The sequence below is a fragment of the Hetaerina americana genome, unplaced genomic scaffold, assembly GCF_022747635.1.
Source record: "Hetaerina americana unplaced genomic scaffold, ioHetAmer1.1.p SCAF_4, whole genome shotgun sequence".
Taxonomy (NCBI): Eukaryota; Metazoa; Arthropoda; class Insecta; order Odonata; family Calopterygidae; genus Hetaerina; species Hetaerina americana.
Window position 1 is genome coordinate 103,193,798 of NW_027286985.1, and position 15,895 is coordinate 103,209,692.

At 35.8% G+C, this 15,895-nt stretch overlaps 1 protein-coding gene across 2 annotated transcripts; it reads right to left on the reverse strand.

Moving 5' to 3' along the window:
- Window positions 1-489: 489 nt before the first annotated feature.
- Window positions 490-9,223, reverse strand: LOC139692399 (E3 ubiquitin-protein ligase RNF185-like). 2 transcript variants are annotated; one of them, XM_071590567.1, is made up of 7 exons: window positions 9,032-9,223; window positions 8,651-8,947; window positions 8,387-8,518; window positions 8,247-8,301; window positions 8,032-8,155; window positions 1,825-2,381; window positions 490-704 (listed from the first exon to the last, which is right to left on the reverse strand). In XM_071590567.1, exons 2-6 carry the CDS (start codon window positions 8,797-8,799, stop codon window positions 2,284-2,286), a joined length of 558 nt encoding a protein of 185 aa, XP_071446668.1. In that variant the 5' UTR covers window positions 8,800-8,947; window positions 9,032-9,223; the 3' UTR covers window positions 490-704; window positions 1,825-2,283. The 2 variants fall into 2 exon arrangements, with proteins under 2 accessions (XP_071446668.1, XP_071446669.1); XM_071590568.1 differs by having other exon boundaries at window positions 9,089-9,222.
- Window positions 9,224-15,895: the final 6,672 nt, after the last annotated feature.

Below are 15,895 nucleotides of genomic sequence, written 5' to 3' on the forward strand. Positions count from 1 at the left end.
AGGTATTGCTTGAAGAATCAATTTCATAATACATTGGCACCTTTTTGTTGCACAAAAACTTGTGCTATCTTTCCGTGCCTCCAGTAGGTATCTCAGGTCAGGCAATGGTGTTGCTTAAAGGAGGAATTAATGACACAGTCAGTATGAAATGGTATTTTCCAGTTCTGACAGTTGATGCTAGCCAACTTTAAGTTCATACCGTTGCTATTTCCTGCTTTGCTTTTCCCGAGTGCATGTGAATATTTTTAGCATTTATTTAATGAAATACAAAACTGAATCTAGACTGTATGTATGTAAGATTTTTGTTCAGTTTAGTCTTACAGCTTGTAAGCTTCTGTATCACCAAAATATTGGGGTAATTCCCATCAACGAATGTTCGTCAGGCCTGTGCCATGATGTATAATTACATCGAACATATCTGTAGCTTAATAATGTTCTGGTAAAGAGTTGCCTATGGCATTTTGGTCATGGGTGAAAGTATCCATGAGGTCTTTTCAAATACCATTTTTAATTATCAGTGAATGTTCTACAGTGTAAATCTCAATTAATCATTGAAAATAAACTACATATTTGGGCATCACGGTTTACACTTTGACTTATATTTAGCATTTTTATTACATTAATGAAAGATGTGATCTTTGGTTAACAAATAGGAATGCTCTTACTTGACCTGGAAAACTGTCTCTCAAGGATTTTAGTTTTCACTATATATACATATATATATATATGTATATATATATATATATATATATGTATATATATATATACGTATATATATATATATATATACGTATATATATATACGTATATATATATACGTATATATATATATATATACGTATATATATATATATACGTATATATATATATATATACGTATATATATATATATACGTATATATATATATATACGTATATATATATATATACGTATATATATATATATATACGTATATATATATATATATACGTATATATATATATATATATACGTATATATATATATATATATACGTATATATATATATATATACGTATATATATATATATACGTATATATATATATATACGTATATATATATATATACGTATATATATATATATACGTATATATATATATATACGTATATATATATATATACGTATATATATATATATACGTATATATATATATATATACGTATATATATATATATATACGTATATATATATATATATACGTATATATATATATATATATATATATATATATATATATATATATATATACGTATATATATATATATACGTATATATATATATATACGTATATATATATATATACGTATATATATATATATATATACGTATATATATATATATATATACGTATATATATATATATATATACGTATATATATATATATATATACGTATATATATATATATATATACGTATATATATATATATACGTATATATATATATATACGTATATATATATATACGTATATATATATATACGTATATATATATATACGTATATATATATATACGTATATATATATATATACGTATATATATATATATATACGTATATATATATATATACGTATATATATATATATACGTATATATATATATATATACGTATATATATATATATATACGTATATATATATATATATATACGTATATATATATATATACGTATATATATATATATATATACGTATATATATATATATACGTATATACATATACGTATATACATATACGTATATACATATATATATATGTATATATATGTATATGTATATATATACATATATGTATATATATATACATATATATATATGTATACATTGTGATTGAAAATTTGCCACAACTTTTACTCAGGCAAAAATTACCTATCAGATGGAGTTTCTTCCTGATGCACGAGGAAATTGAAACACACATTCTTGATGTTGGTTGTAAAAATGAAAGGCATTTTCCATGTTTCAATAACTTTAAAAAGTGCTCATATTCAAGAAACAGTTCCTAAAGAACTGTATCAAAGTTATTTTCTTCATAAAAGTTACACCATTGCTTCATTTCAAAACATTTCCATGTTAAAGATATATTTACAAAGCAAATTTTATTAAGCAAGAACCAAGTAATTAATAATAGAATTAAAATACATAAAGTTTTACTCCATTAATCAACCCCAGCATTTTTTTATACGTTGTAACTAAGTCTGGAAGAGCGGAATATTTCACAAGCAAAGAAATATCATATGCTTATTTATATTATGATAGTGATGTCTCTATGCATAAAGAAGCCAAAAAATGAATATCATTGCAATCCCTATGAATGCCTTAGACAAGTAGTACTCTTGGTCTAACTGCATTGGCCCACGAGGTGCTGTGGAAATAAATACAACAATCAGTTTTGAAATTAAGCAAAAGTCAATTCACCCTGTAATTATAGCATTTGAAAAATATAAAGCAAATTAATGTGGAACATTATTTTTTATTTGTCACAATTTATGAACTACTTGTGGCCGACGGTCCACTAGGACCACACTTAAGGAGTAATGCTAAAGTTGCTTGGATTAAATAGATGAAAGAGAAACTTTTTTGTTACATTGGAGTGATTCCAAATATCTGCTGCCGGTAGATACTTGGCCTACAACATGAGGCAGCTATGCTATTGAAAAGCTTGCATAGACATAACAATTGGTCACCTCCAAGCTCTTAAAGCTGGTCTCGTATGTCAAAACCCCATGTGATTTTTGACGTACAAGATTCCTAATGGCCCTCCAGAGCTGAGATATAAAATGAAAAATTTAAACGTAGGAGACACCATAAATGGTCCCACAGTAGGGAGACCATAATTAATATGGGCATTAACGCAAAACATACTAAACAAATATGCCATTATTAGTGGGAATACCTTTAAAATAAGGGAGAAACAACGTAATATTAATACCATTATACTGATCAATTTACAATTGTATCATAGCCTCACTATTGGAAATGTATGATGGCTGTCCAGAAAGTAACCTCCACTAGGCTATTAAAACAACCACAGCCATAGACACAGAAAATTTATTATTAACATCCCAAAACTTTGCACCTCTACTATTTTTTCCACATACCCACTAGAGAAATGTACGAATTTGTCACACACCTGACCTAGCATAGAAATTCCCTTGGCGTAAAATTCAGCCACATTAGATTGCAGTCAACCGGTGGTGGCATCTTTGAGTTCCTCACAGAGTCTGGCACAAAACTTGTGGTAGCCTAACTTGTTATTCAAGATTCCAAGCAATAAGACTCTTAGAAATCTGAGGAAAACTTAAGAAAGGGCTTAGTTATCATAAAACTCCAGTTTTAACAAACCTTTTTGTCAAATTTATAGAGCAGTTCATTGTTCACCACAGATAAATGACCAACATTTGTCCTTTCACTCAAACTAATGACACCACTGATGCACAAAACTGTCACTCATTTCATAGTCGGATCACAGCACTAAGTTCCAAAAGAATGTCAGCAGCTTTGAAGTTTATTCCGACTCTGTACTAAAGCAGTGCGGTGTTACAAATACTGCAGCTCAAGTCATACTACCCAAGTGTGTGGGTCAATATGGCAAACATTTGGCTTCCCCCCCAACTACTTTGCTGGCTATATGCAAAACGGAGGTTACTTTCTAGACAGCTAGACAGCCCTTGTACATAGTCTTCCTCAAAAAAGAGTTGGTTATCGATGTACTTCAGTGGAATTGAACAATGAACTATGTGAACTAATGCAGTCTAATGTCAATGAGACATTCTAAAGAATTAAATGACAATTTTCCTTTTATAGACAGAAAAAGAATAAATATGCATTTATTGATTATTAACAGAAGAAAATACCCTGTAACATTAGTTTTTTTTACCTGGCTTCATGTTCTTACAGATTAAATACAGTTATTTCTTCATGTCACTCAAGGGAAAAAAATCAAAAATTTCTTATGAGGAAGAGAGATGAAAAATTAAGATTTGCTGAGCATTCCATCTGTTTGTCTTATGGGAGGAAAAGTAGAACACTAAATAATGAAAAATTTTGAAAATCTGCAGAAAGGCGATCCATTTATTAATATAAATACGAAGTGCAATGCACATGATTGAAGGGTGATATATTCCTTTGGGCTTTGTTAACATGTGAATGGGTTAAATATACCATAATTTTAAATTACTTGTTTTTTCCACAATTTTTTTCTCGGATTTTCTACACTCGGTGATCAACTAAGCAATATGGCTGAATATTGCATTTAGCTGTTATTCACTTCAATTACTAAGTCCACCTTGCTGTTGATATTTGCTATCAGTTGATATAGTTAAAAAAACAAGGAGTCATATTCAAAACATTACTTCAACACGATTAATTAGTCTTTTAATTCTGAAATGTAGATTATGCGGTGAAAGCTAGGAGTCTGGTTCTTCAGGTAATTTCCAAGAGAGCAGCTACAGTAAGAAATGGCATGTTAAATATTGAAAATTACTTAGGCAAAATATGAAACTATATATTCCTAGGAATGCCAGCCATAATTATTACATTTAACCAATGCAGACTCGCCATCAGGAGAAACTTATGCCTAGCCCTCACTCACAGGATAGTTATATTTTTTTCCCAATTGATGTGCTGGATTACTCAGAGAAAGAACGATAAGTGGTATGAGAAAGCTATGCGATTGAGGTCATGTTAGAAGCAATATTAACAATGGTTACATTGCTGAGCACATGAAACATACACATCATTTAATTGTAATCAACTCTCATTATCTCCATAAATTGCCAAACCTATAGTTGCCCAGGTAGAATTATCAGTAAACCTGCTGAGGAAATTCGGTTCGAGTTTTCATGAGATTCCTTGTTCCTAAAAACATAACTTTTTAATCAAACAAGTCAGCAAACTTGAAAGGGTCTCTGATAAAAGTGGTGAATGCATGTTTCAGTATCTTCAACAGGTTCACACTATACTTTATCTTTACTACCAAATAAAAAGTTAGATGAGTTAGTCAGGTGAGTCATGAGCTCAACAGTTAACCTAAAGGTTATGGGCTCAAGGCTTGGGTATGGGTGTTGTGTTAACTCTATTGGTTCGGTCTTTGGGAAACATGATTATTTTGAGGATTTGCCAAGGTCCCAAGGGGAACACATTATCTGAACAGAGAGCAAAAGTCACCATAATCATTTGTGGTGGAAAAATTGTTCTCCTTTTGAAAATGGTGGCCTCTTATTTGTCAGTGGGTAAGTTAGACCCAGGTGACTTCCCAGTGTTTAAAAAAATTTTTTCAACCCGGTAATATTTCAAATCATCTGTCTGAAAGTATGTACATGGATCCTACCCAAGAATACCAGTCCGTGAACACCATTCATTTCTTCAGAGAGCAGCCATAGTCATTTCTCAATACAGCTGGAACCCAGTAATCTTAGCTTTCCTCATTCCCAACTTTCAGTTAGATGTGTTCTAGTGATCTTATCTAATGATACAGTTTGATGTCTTCTTCTACCTTCAATGCAACTCTCATTACTCTTCTTCTTTCTCTGAAGTTTCTTCACTAGAGAATATACTCTTTAGGTGTTCCTCTCGTAAATGATTCTTTAAAATTCTTCACACTGACTCCCACTCCTCCCTTCTTTGGTCTTCATTCACTCTCATAAGACCTGATTCCAAGCATCATGCACACTACTTCTTCACATTAATTTCATGTATTCCTCATTGTCTCCAGCAATACTCTGAAGAAGTGAGTGAAATTTAATAATAATGCAATAAAAATTAACAATAAGTTACTCCACATTAAATTTTATTGGACATAAACCTGTAAAATTGGTCAATTATGTTTTATTAAAACCTAGTTCATGCTCAATAAAATTTAAAGTGCAATAACACTGAGTTCTTGTACACCTCGACTATCTGCATTGTGATCCACAGACCTTCCTCCTGACCCAAGAATCTCAAAATATGACAGGCGATGATACTAATGATGACAATGTGCCTTCAGACAGGGTACATTAGAAGGGCTCCTAAATACGAGGGTCATCCGGAAAGTAGTACCCGTTCGTGAAATAAAGACACAAAAGTAAATATTAACAAACATAAAAAATTTTATTTGAAAGAGGATACTTTAAACTACTTCTCAACATAATCTCCAAGCAAATTAAGGCATTTGTCATAACGTGTGACAAGTTTCTGTATTCCTGCCGCATAGTCCTTCGCCGCCAGCTCATTGAGATACGCGAGGGACCCATCTTGCACAAATTTTTGCATAATGCAGATGGTGTTTAACAATTTCATGAACAATTGTTCGAGAAACATTGGGAAAATGCTCACAGATGTCATCAATTGTGACGCGCCGATCGTTCCTCACGAATTCGTCAACTGAGCTCACCAGTTGGTCTGTAATGACAGACGGTCTCTCCGAACGCTCATTGTCGTGTGTGTTCCCCCTCCCCATGTTGAAGTTGCGACACCACCGCCGAACAGACGACTCGTCCATTACATTGTCTCCATACACCTCCTTTAATTGGCGATGAATATCACATGGGCGAACGTTTCTTGCATTGAGGAATTTAATCACTGCCCTCACTTCACAACTGGCGGCGTTCTCAATTTTTTTAAACATTGTAAACAATCACAGAAACAACACAGGCAATGCTAGCGTCACGCAACTTGGCTCAGAGAAGGCAGACAAGCCACTGAAGCTATCTGACCTCGTCCAGCGGCTACTCGCGTCGTCAGCACTTCATGCGGCACGAACGGGTACTACTTTCCGGATGACCCTCGTATTATGTTTAAAATGGTGGCCAAATAACAGTGCTGGCCTTCCATATACTGCTTCCTTATTCATTTAAGATTATGTATTAAAAGCCAAGTAATTAGGGCAGGAACCTATCATTGAGAAATACTATGAATGTTGCAAAAAGTAAAAATTTCTTCAGTGGCTATCCATATAATGGTGCACCTCATTGGAGTTGGAGATATAAGTGTGACAAAGTATGGTAAGGGGAGGGAAGGGTTACAAGAAGAGTGAAGCTGTATGAAGAGTACCCAAGGTTTGTATCATACATATAATGGAAGGAAGCTGTTCGTTTACGGGGGCATGATGGCACGCCAGGTAGACTGCTGTGGCACTTATCTTACAGGTCATACCTCTAGCCACCTTCAGCTTCACACAAGTTGTGCAAATTTTGGGCTACAGATCTGGTTAACAGCAGCACAGGTGAAATAACTGAACCCCTATCCTGATGTGAATGCCATCTGCCATACAGTTTAGTTTAATGTGCTCTACACTCAAACCAAGACAACTTCAGGTTGATTACTACAGTTTTGGTGTGGCTTAGGATACTTAGGCACTTGAGTTTATGGAAGCACCATCTGTGAGGTACATTTGACAATTCTGTTAAAACATTGAGAAAAATAGGGGGAGAAAGAAAACCTACAATGACGCACCCAAAGTTGGGTTTGTGCAGGGAAGGTGAACCATGAAATTAGAGTGGTGGAGGCATTGAAATTTTGCTTAGAAAAAGGGGAGAATGAGTTAGACAGCAACAAGCACTGTGTAACACCATATGGGCAGGGCATAATAGTGTAGATGGAATTTACTTATACCCGAATATTTTCAAATGAACATCGTTAAAGCTTCAAACACATTATCAAAAATATTTTGCAACCAAATATGAATGTTTGGGAGAAGGTAAAATACAGGGTCTAATTAAATTTATTTAATTGGCTGCGGATAATATCAATTTTCAATACAGTGATTATACCAATCGCTTGTGGCAATGAAAGGAGGCTTCTTTTCCCTAGAGTTTACCAGAATAACTGTAGAGTTCTCAGCAGAATAAATGGAGTGTGTCACACTTTTTCGAATAAGGTATCACCTGCACTTGAACTAATTATTTTTAAATTTTAGTTCCTTGCGGTGTCACGCTGTTGCCAATCCACATCATTCACCTTTTTAAAGAAATCTATGGACCAGGATGGGCGAGTATTTTTATGGTATCAGTTATATTCCCTTAATAAAATACCTGGATTTGGCCTTGAATCTCCAAAGTTGAGACTTGATGTGATGTATCCAAATGGAAATGCACCAATTCCAAATGACATATGAAATCCTCCATCTCCCAAGCCAAATCCGAAACCAGGAAATCCCTGAAATAAATAAATGGTAATGTTACTTCATGACCAATAACTTCGCGATGCATTAAATAATATAGGAAAGAAATATACTGCAAGTGCTCACTCCATTATTTTCAGGCTCAGTTCTTTGTCCCGGGGGACGAGGAGGAATTTTATTCCTGAAAAGTTACCTCATATTAATACCAAAGATTATTCGTATGCAATTTATTATTCACTCGTCACCCAATCCATTTGTACATGCACCTTGGGTCTTCTTGTTTTGTATTTCCACGGCCATATAGCGGTATGACTTTCTCCTTACTTATAGCTGATTTGCAAACGGGACACTCTTTTCTCTGAGGCCGTGTCTCTAACCATTGGTGCAAGCACGGCCAACTAAAAGACAAAACAACAGCTTACATACATTCACCTCCAATGGTTGTAAATAACTAGCACCGTATAAATAAAGCAGAATTACAAGGGTTATGTGCATAACAATCAATAAAGGACTCTCCAAAATGTAATTACCAAAATAGATGGCCACACATACTGACAACTGCATCACGGGCTGTATCAAGGCAAATGTTGCACTCGAACATATGTTCATCTTTCTCTTTTTCTTCGTTTGCATTAGTAGTGCTACTCGACGGGCCAGGAGACTCACTGGTGTTTGCCATTATGACGTATTCTACTCTCGTTTAAATATCACCCACTGTCGAACGGTAGGTTGCTGGGCAAATACCTTGGCACACCGAGTTTATGGAATACCTAAGAAATTCCTTTGAAAAAAATCTCGTCCCCAACGTCCAGAAGAATGCCGCGGAACTGAAAATAAACATTCAATTGCTGATCAGTTACTGGAATCATGTGACACCTACGATAATCAAGTTAGAAGGTAATGTTGAATACCGTCGGACAAAGATGACGTTTGTTTTTGTAATTATGTGTGCCAAGATGGCCACTTACAATAACCTGTTTTTGTGTTTAGACCATTATAACAACTTAATCCTCGGGCAAAACGGTATATAATAGGCGCATTTTAAATATTACTGCGATCTAAATACGCTGTTTCATTTTCTTAACGACACTGGCTTTCACAATTGCATCAGTTGTTGAAAAATTTTGTATGTATAACAACTGACGAACTCCTTGCGCGGCTAATATAGCGCGAATTTGTTTTCAATTTAAGGCCGAAAGTCTGTAGTCAAGCAACACTTGTACGGAGATACCCCACTTGTAATTAGCAGTCTGGTCAAATTAAAGGACATTCGCAACTTGCGGAAACTACCAGTAGCCAATTTTTGACGAATTCGAGCTACCTAAGTGTGAGTATGAACAATTATATATTCGTCTTTATTCTGGGGGATGGCGGTGGTTAACATACTGGCTTCCCAGAGGTGGCAGATATTTTTCAGTGGTATCCCGATCCCTGTTAGAGGTACTTTTTAACTGAATAGTGACGTAGAGCAAGGTATCTTTTACTTGTATGAAAATAACTGCCGATGAAGTAAATGCTTCCTAAATTTTTAATAATACTTTTAAACTTAAAAAAATCTTCAAGTTGTGGCCACCTGACTCCATATAATTTCCAGTTCATACATTTATTTTTCCGGAATTATCTTCAATTCCAAACGAATTTCGAAATTTATTTAACTCTCTCTTTAGTTTAAACCATTATTAACTTTCCTCATGACATCAGTTCGCTTTGTATTTAATTAGTCAGTAACTTATTATAAGGATCAACTCGGTTTGATTGAAAATCATCCCACAGGTTTTTAATTTTTTCTTGAAACGCCTTGTGCTAATGTAAATCAAATCATCCATTCGAGTATGTGTTATACCTTTGTTTTGCTCGCCAATGTTTAAAGTAATGAACAAAGCTAACTCCCGACAAATACATTTTGTTCCAACGGTTTGAATTTTATCGTTAACGTTTTCGTATTTCATCAACCTAATTGTCCACGCTTCAAATCAGTCCGGTTCTATCTGTTACTAAACTAATCCGTTACACTTCGTATGCCTTGTAATCATGCCAATGCTCTGATTCAGACATTCTAATCATTTTATCCGTCGACTGAATTTCCGTATTAACTAGTGTTAAGGAATTCCAGAGGGAGACTTGCATTTTATATGCAATTTTATTGCTTCTTAAACGTTTTGAGTACATTTTATTCGCCCTATTACATGTATATGTGTGCTTGTGAAGTGCAGTGTATTTACTCATATTAATTGATTAATATAATCATATTGAAGCATTTCAATTTTATTAAGTGTAAATGGAATTTAAGCAACGGTAATGTGGGTTGTTATTTACACATATCAACAAAGTAATTACGCAAAAAAAAACAGAAAATTTGGGTTCTATTCCATTAACATGTCACTCAGCAAGTCACCGCTAGGGTGTGTGAAGGGGCATACAAGACCAGGCATACAACATAAAAAATTAGGTTTTTCTTAATTTTCACTGGATAAAATTGAACACTGGTCGGCGTCCCAACTGCACCACGTATGTTTATATAAAAACCATCATCACATTAATCGACCCGGGGGTCACACAGTAGAATTCACCCAGTTCTATGCGCGACGGCGTGTGAAATTCACAGATTAGGGTAGGGGGGCCAGTTCCTTCCCTGATCCCATAGTTTCCTGAGGTCCCAGGAAAATCTGGTACCCGGTAAATCACACAGTTCGAGTGGAGCTGAAGCCCTGAAAGGCTTGCCCGGTAGTCGCAGCCCCCCAGGTCAGTAATGCTCCAACGCTCTACCCCTGGACTCTCGCGACCCACACCCAAACACGTATGTAATATCTTCCATGGTTAGCCTATACATCTCCTTAAGATATATAGCAACTTGTAGCTTTCATTTGATTATATTATTGATTTCTTATAAAATAAATATTAGCAACATTGTTATGTTTTCCTCATGTACCGCAGTTATTAAAAGAACGCCAAAAATAAGGTGACGAAACTCGAAGAAATTTGGTGAAAAATAAGATCCTTAAGCACATTACATTTTTGGGGAATGTTAAAACTCGAAGGTTGAGAGAACGATTTATTGCGATTCACAATGTTCCGTACAAATGACGTGGAAGTCCGTGTATTATATTGTGGCGCTATAGGCATCAAAGATACCTCTGCGTATTGCTTTCCTGAGCAGTGCGTAGCCCGGATATCCTCGAGAGCGTCATGTTTAGTGGCGGTCCAGTTACCAGCACAAGTTATTTAATGACGCAAGATTACAAGATGCGGTAATCATCCCATGCATCATTTTATTTGCAAACTAATGTCGGGTGAGAGGAAATCATGCGATAATACATAGGAGAATCATTATTATGGGATCCGAGGATTACGCGAGGGAAAAACATGCGCGAATAATTATGGTAGCAACTTTTTAGTGGCACTAAATTTTGATTATAAGGCGAGATGACTGGTTGATTGTGACAGGTAACCAATTATTTACACCGGAGTTCTGGAATAGCGTTGGACACACGTACACAAATAAACTCTTAGAACACGATCCAATGCAGTTCTGATATTTACCCATCCATTATCTGGGTATCCCTTGTCCGATATCTATCCCTAGTCAAATTATCAAAAAAACCCGGAATTTCTCTGGTTCATATCTCTAGACACCATGATTTCGAAGGTTTCCGAGGAATGCGCTCGGCAAAATGGTAGTAGTAATACTAGTTAGTATTGATTAGCGGACGCGACCGACAGCAGAGATCATTTGCGCGAGAAGTGTAGGTGGGTACTCTGGTAAGGGTAAGAAGTTTCAGGGAATGCAGGAAGGGTTGGAGCGTGGTAGTCCGGGGCAGCTCGTTGGAACGGAGGGCCCGGTTTCGATTCTCAGGCATGCCTCTGGAAACCCTCGAATTTACTTAAGCTGTGTAATCTTTTAGGGTACCATAATACTAACTGTTTAAGGTGTTACTGGGCAACCATAATAACTGATTAAGGCATAATGCTTAGTATAATATGCTCAATCCCACCGAAATCCCTTGCCACACACCGTAGCAGTGTCTTGCAGAGTACCGTATAGAAATAGTAAAAAATACCTTGGGCGACAGCCATTAGTACAGATACCTAAGTTTGTTGAATGAGAGAATAACTGAAAGGGGATTGGAGTTTCTGGGAAACCGTCTCGGGTGTATAGATTTGTGGAAATCTTTCATTTTGAAAAGTTGAAGGACACCGAAGACATTACAATTATATTTATTTTTAAAGATCACGGTTCCGTTGTATATTGCCAAGATGTTGCTTCGTAATGAATCCATGCTCGTGAAAAATAAAAGACAATTGCGGAAATTACAGTGTTTTGAGTTTCCTTTAACTTTTCTCTACAGGAGTTGTTTTGGATGTGTACAGGCGTCCGTTTTTCGTTCCTGCTCATTTAACGAGATACAATAGATTTGAAGTTTGTAGGAAGTAGTCAATGAGCTACAGTATAAAAGCTAATGGTTAATAGGTAATGCGTTAGTTTAATTGTCTTAGCTATGTATCTTATTTCGAGACCCTCAAATCTTCGAGGAGAGAGCAAGTAAGTGGGTGTCCATTGGGCAGTAAATAACGATCAAATCGAGCAGTGCTCTACGGGGTCGTTTTATGAAGTGAGCCAGCAAATGAGCGAGTTTTACTACCCCTTTAATCATCGCATTCAGGACAGCTTTTATGACCATCTCGGAATGGATGTGGCGGTAAAATATAACCTCCAAAAAACAGCATTTTTCTACCTCACCCTCTTCGAATATGTTAAGACTTAACTCCAAATCGTGAAAATCTTTGAAATACCTCAATAATTCATACCGCTGACCGACGTCGAGCTTAGATCGCAGCCTCTAGATCATATTAAAATGAACCATTTAGTTCTGGTTATTTCTGTTCAAAAGCGGTTCACCAATGATATTGTTTTGTGACCTTGGAGAATGATTTTACATCCGTCGCAATCGCGAGGTTCATCCAGAATGTAGGTATCACTCAGGTAAATCTCCCGTTCTATATAATGGTCTGAGAGATAATTGAGTTTCTCAAGTGGTGAAAGTTCCTTTAATTCAAGGATAAGATTCAGAGACTCTTCCGTAAATTTTGATGTACTTTAAGCTCATCAATCAATTAAACTTAAGGGAATTGTGCAGCCTTCCAATCTCGGAATGCCTGCTTCCTTGAGCTGGGTCACACGTTCTAATGGCGAGTAATCGTCGTATAATTTTCCTTGAAAAATGCGATGTCAATGTGTATGTGCTGTTTAATGCTACAGAAAAAGTATTCCTGGCGCGTGAAAAACGACTATGATGGAACTAAAAGCATCGACTATGGCTGAATAACTTGGGATGGACGTTCCAATAAACTCGACAACTCAACGACTTATTAAACTTATTGCAAACAGTTGAATCGTGCGTTCGTATGCATAATATTGACAGCATGATGATTCCCACACTATGTTGGTGGGCTGGATATTAATGGCGAAAATAAAGAGATATAAATTAGGAAAGGTAGATCCAATGATTCTTTTTTCTCTTCTACACAATATATAAACGCAACAAATGGAGTGATCGCTGACAAATGGACACCGATTTCCCATTTAAAGTCTCCTTTCTCAACACCCCCTACCACACACCCTAGTGGTGACTTGCAGAGTACCACATGGATGTATTGGCAGATGACGGCCCGAATATTTCAATGGTCATCTTCGTCCGGACGTGCTCTAGCTTGCGGAGCATTATTTGGACGTTGACGGAGTGATTTGAGGTCACACCTTCAGCAATGTAACCTGAAATAATAATATAATTTTGAAAGTATTTCATCCTTGCGAAATGAATCCTCTGAGCCTTGAAGTTTATGGAGTAGTTTAGTAGATGGCGATTGAAAGAATGGCGAGAATATTTTGATCAAGAAGCGAGAACTTTTACGGCAATGTGTGTAGCGGTCGTCGGTGCATAGTGTATCTGTTGTAAAATATTGAAAAGGAAAAGTAAACGCTTAATCTGACGAGGAACGGTTTGTTTTACGAAATTCTTACAATTTTTCTCAATCCTGCCCTGCCCGTGCGCACTTGTTTTGTTTCTGCCTCAATCATTTCATTCATGCTCTTCCGTTCCGGAGACTTCTAATATTCCTCGTCTTCTGCCACATTCACCCAAGAATTTCTTGTTCCATAAATATCTCCCATTGAAACATTTCCTTCAGCCACGATCGCCATGCCATTTCTGTCTACAACTTCCGCCCAAACCATTCACTCTTCTCTCAAATTGCTATTTGTTAGGTTAGTCGGCACCCATCAACGTGGCCAAAGCATCGTATCAAACTTATTTCATACCGCCGGGACCGCAGCATCCAATCCACATTCTTTCACAACCCACTCATTTCCCTCACCCTCTCTTCTAAATTATTATTAAATGAAGAACGTAATTCATTTTCCACTGTTCTTTATTTTGGTACTACTGGTTTCAACGCTTAGGTGTCATCACAAGGTAAATTACATTATGTTCTTCATTTCATGAACATGAACTTCAACAAAGTTGAGCCAGAAGCAATCCAATATTTTCTCTTCTAATTTTTCACGAGTACGCCATACCCAAAGTCGACTGTCACACCTATTCTGGCAAACTCAAGTTTTGTTTTCATACATTGATATGGTAGGAGTACATTTATTTACTTTGGCATTGATGTTTCTTTGGACTAATTTACATTTTACTCTAAACTCCACGTCACTCCTGTACCACCAACATCCTTCCAACTTTACATCTCTCCCTCAATCCTATCATATTTCTCAAGTCGTACAAAATCATCCTTTTGCTCAGTTAAAGACTTCTTTATCAAACACGACTTTTACCTATTTAACCTTAATTTCACTATCTCTGTTAATGCACTGGACCTAATGGGCTCTCAGTTTGGGAAAACAGGCACAATTGCATCTTTACACCTATCTTATCCTTGTGTCTTTCTCTATCCACGAAAATATTGAGTAACCACGTCGACATTACGAATCCCTGTTACACATTATGATTTATTGCAAACCAAACACTCATGGCACCACTAATTCTCCCGCTCGCCTATTTTCATGCATTGCTTGTTCTTCATTTAGTATGCCAATTCTCTTAACATTCTTCCGAACAACCTCACACAAATTTCTTTGATTTAACCTCTTGTTTATTATTTCCAGATAAAAAAATGCAAAACAAGCGTTATTATACAAGTCCATGCGATTCTCCAGTACTTGCTGAAGTGTAAACAGGTGATGAATAGCGGAACAATAGCGGGACTGGAGACTCGGAAAATAGCAGAATATGACTCTCCCAGGCATAAAAGCAGATTGTACTCCCCAGATTTTGCCAAAAGCTTCCTTCCGTACTTCATTTAACGCTTTGCTGGACAACTTATCCGTTGTACGCCAATCATCGTCTACCCTATGAGTCACACTTTCCATCGTACTCCCCTTCGGTCATACCACAAGTAAAATTTACAAATGAAGTATCCTGACATAATATTTAACACTTTTCGCGGGCGAGAAATGCATAATTTGACCCGCACTTTTTCATTTCACTAAATATTCTATCTGTGTTGTCAGCTTTCCCACTCTTCAATATTTTTATTGGTATTTATTGAAATGAAATGAAATGAAATTATGGACTTTGTTTTTCAACTCACTTTATTTAAAAACACCACCTAGGTTTCGATGTTGAACGTCATCACGACAAATTTTCATTGGTCTTACAGCCTCATTTTTATTTGTTTAACTTCTCTGCTTTCATGTTTCCAATCTGGTATATTTAGCT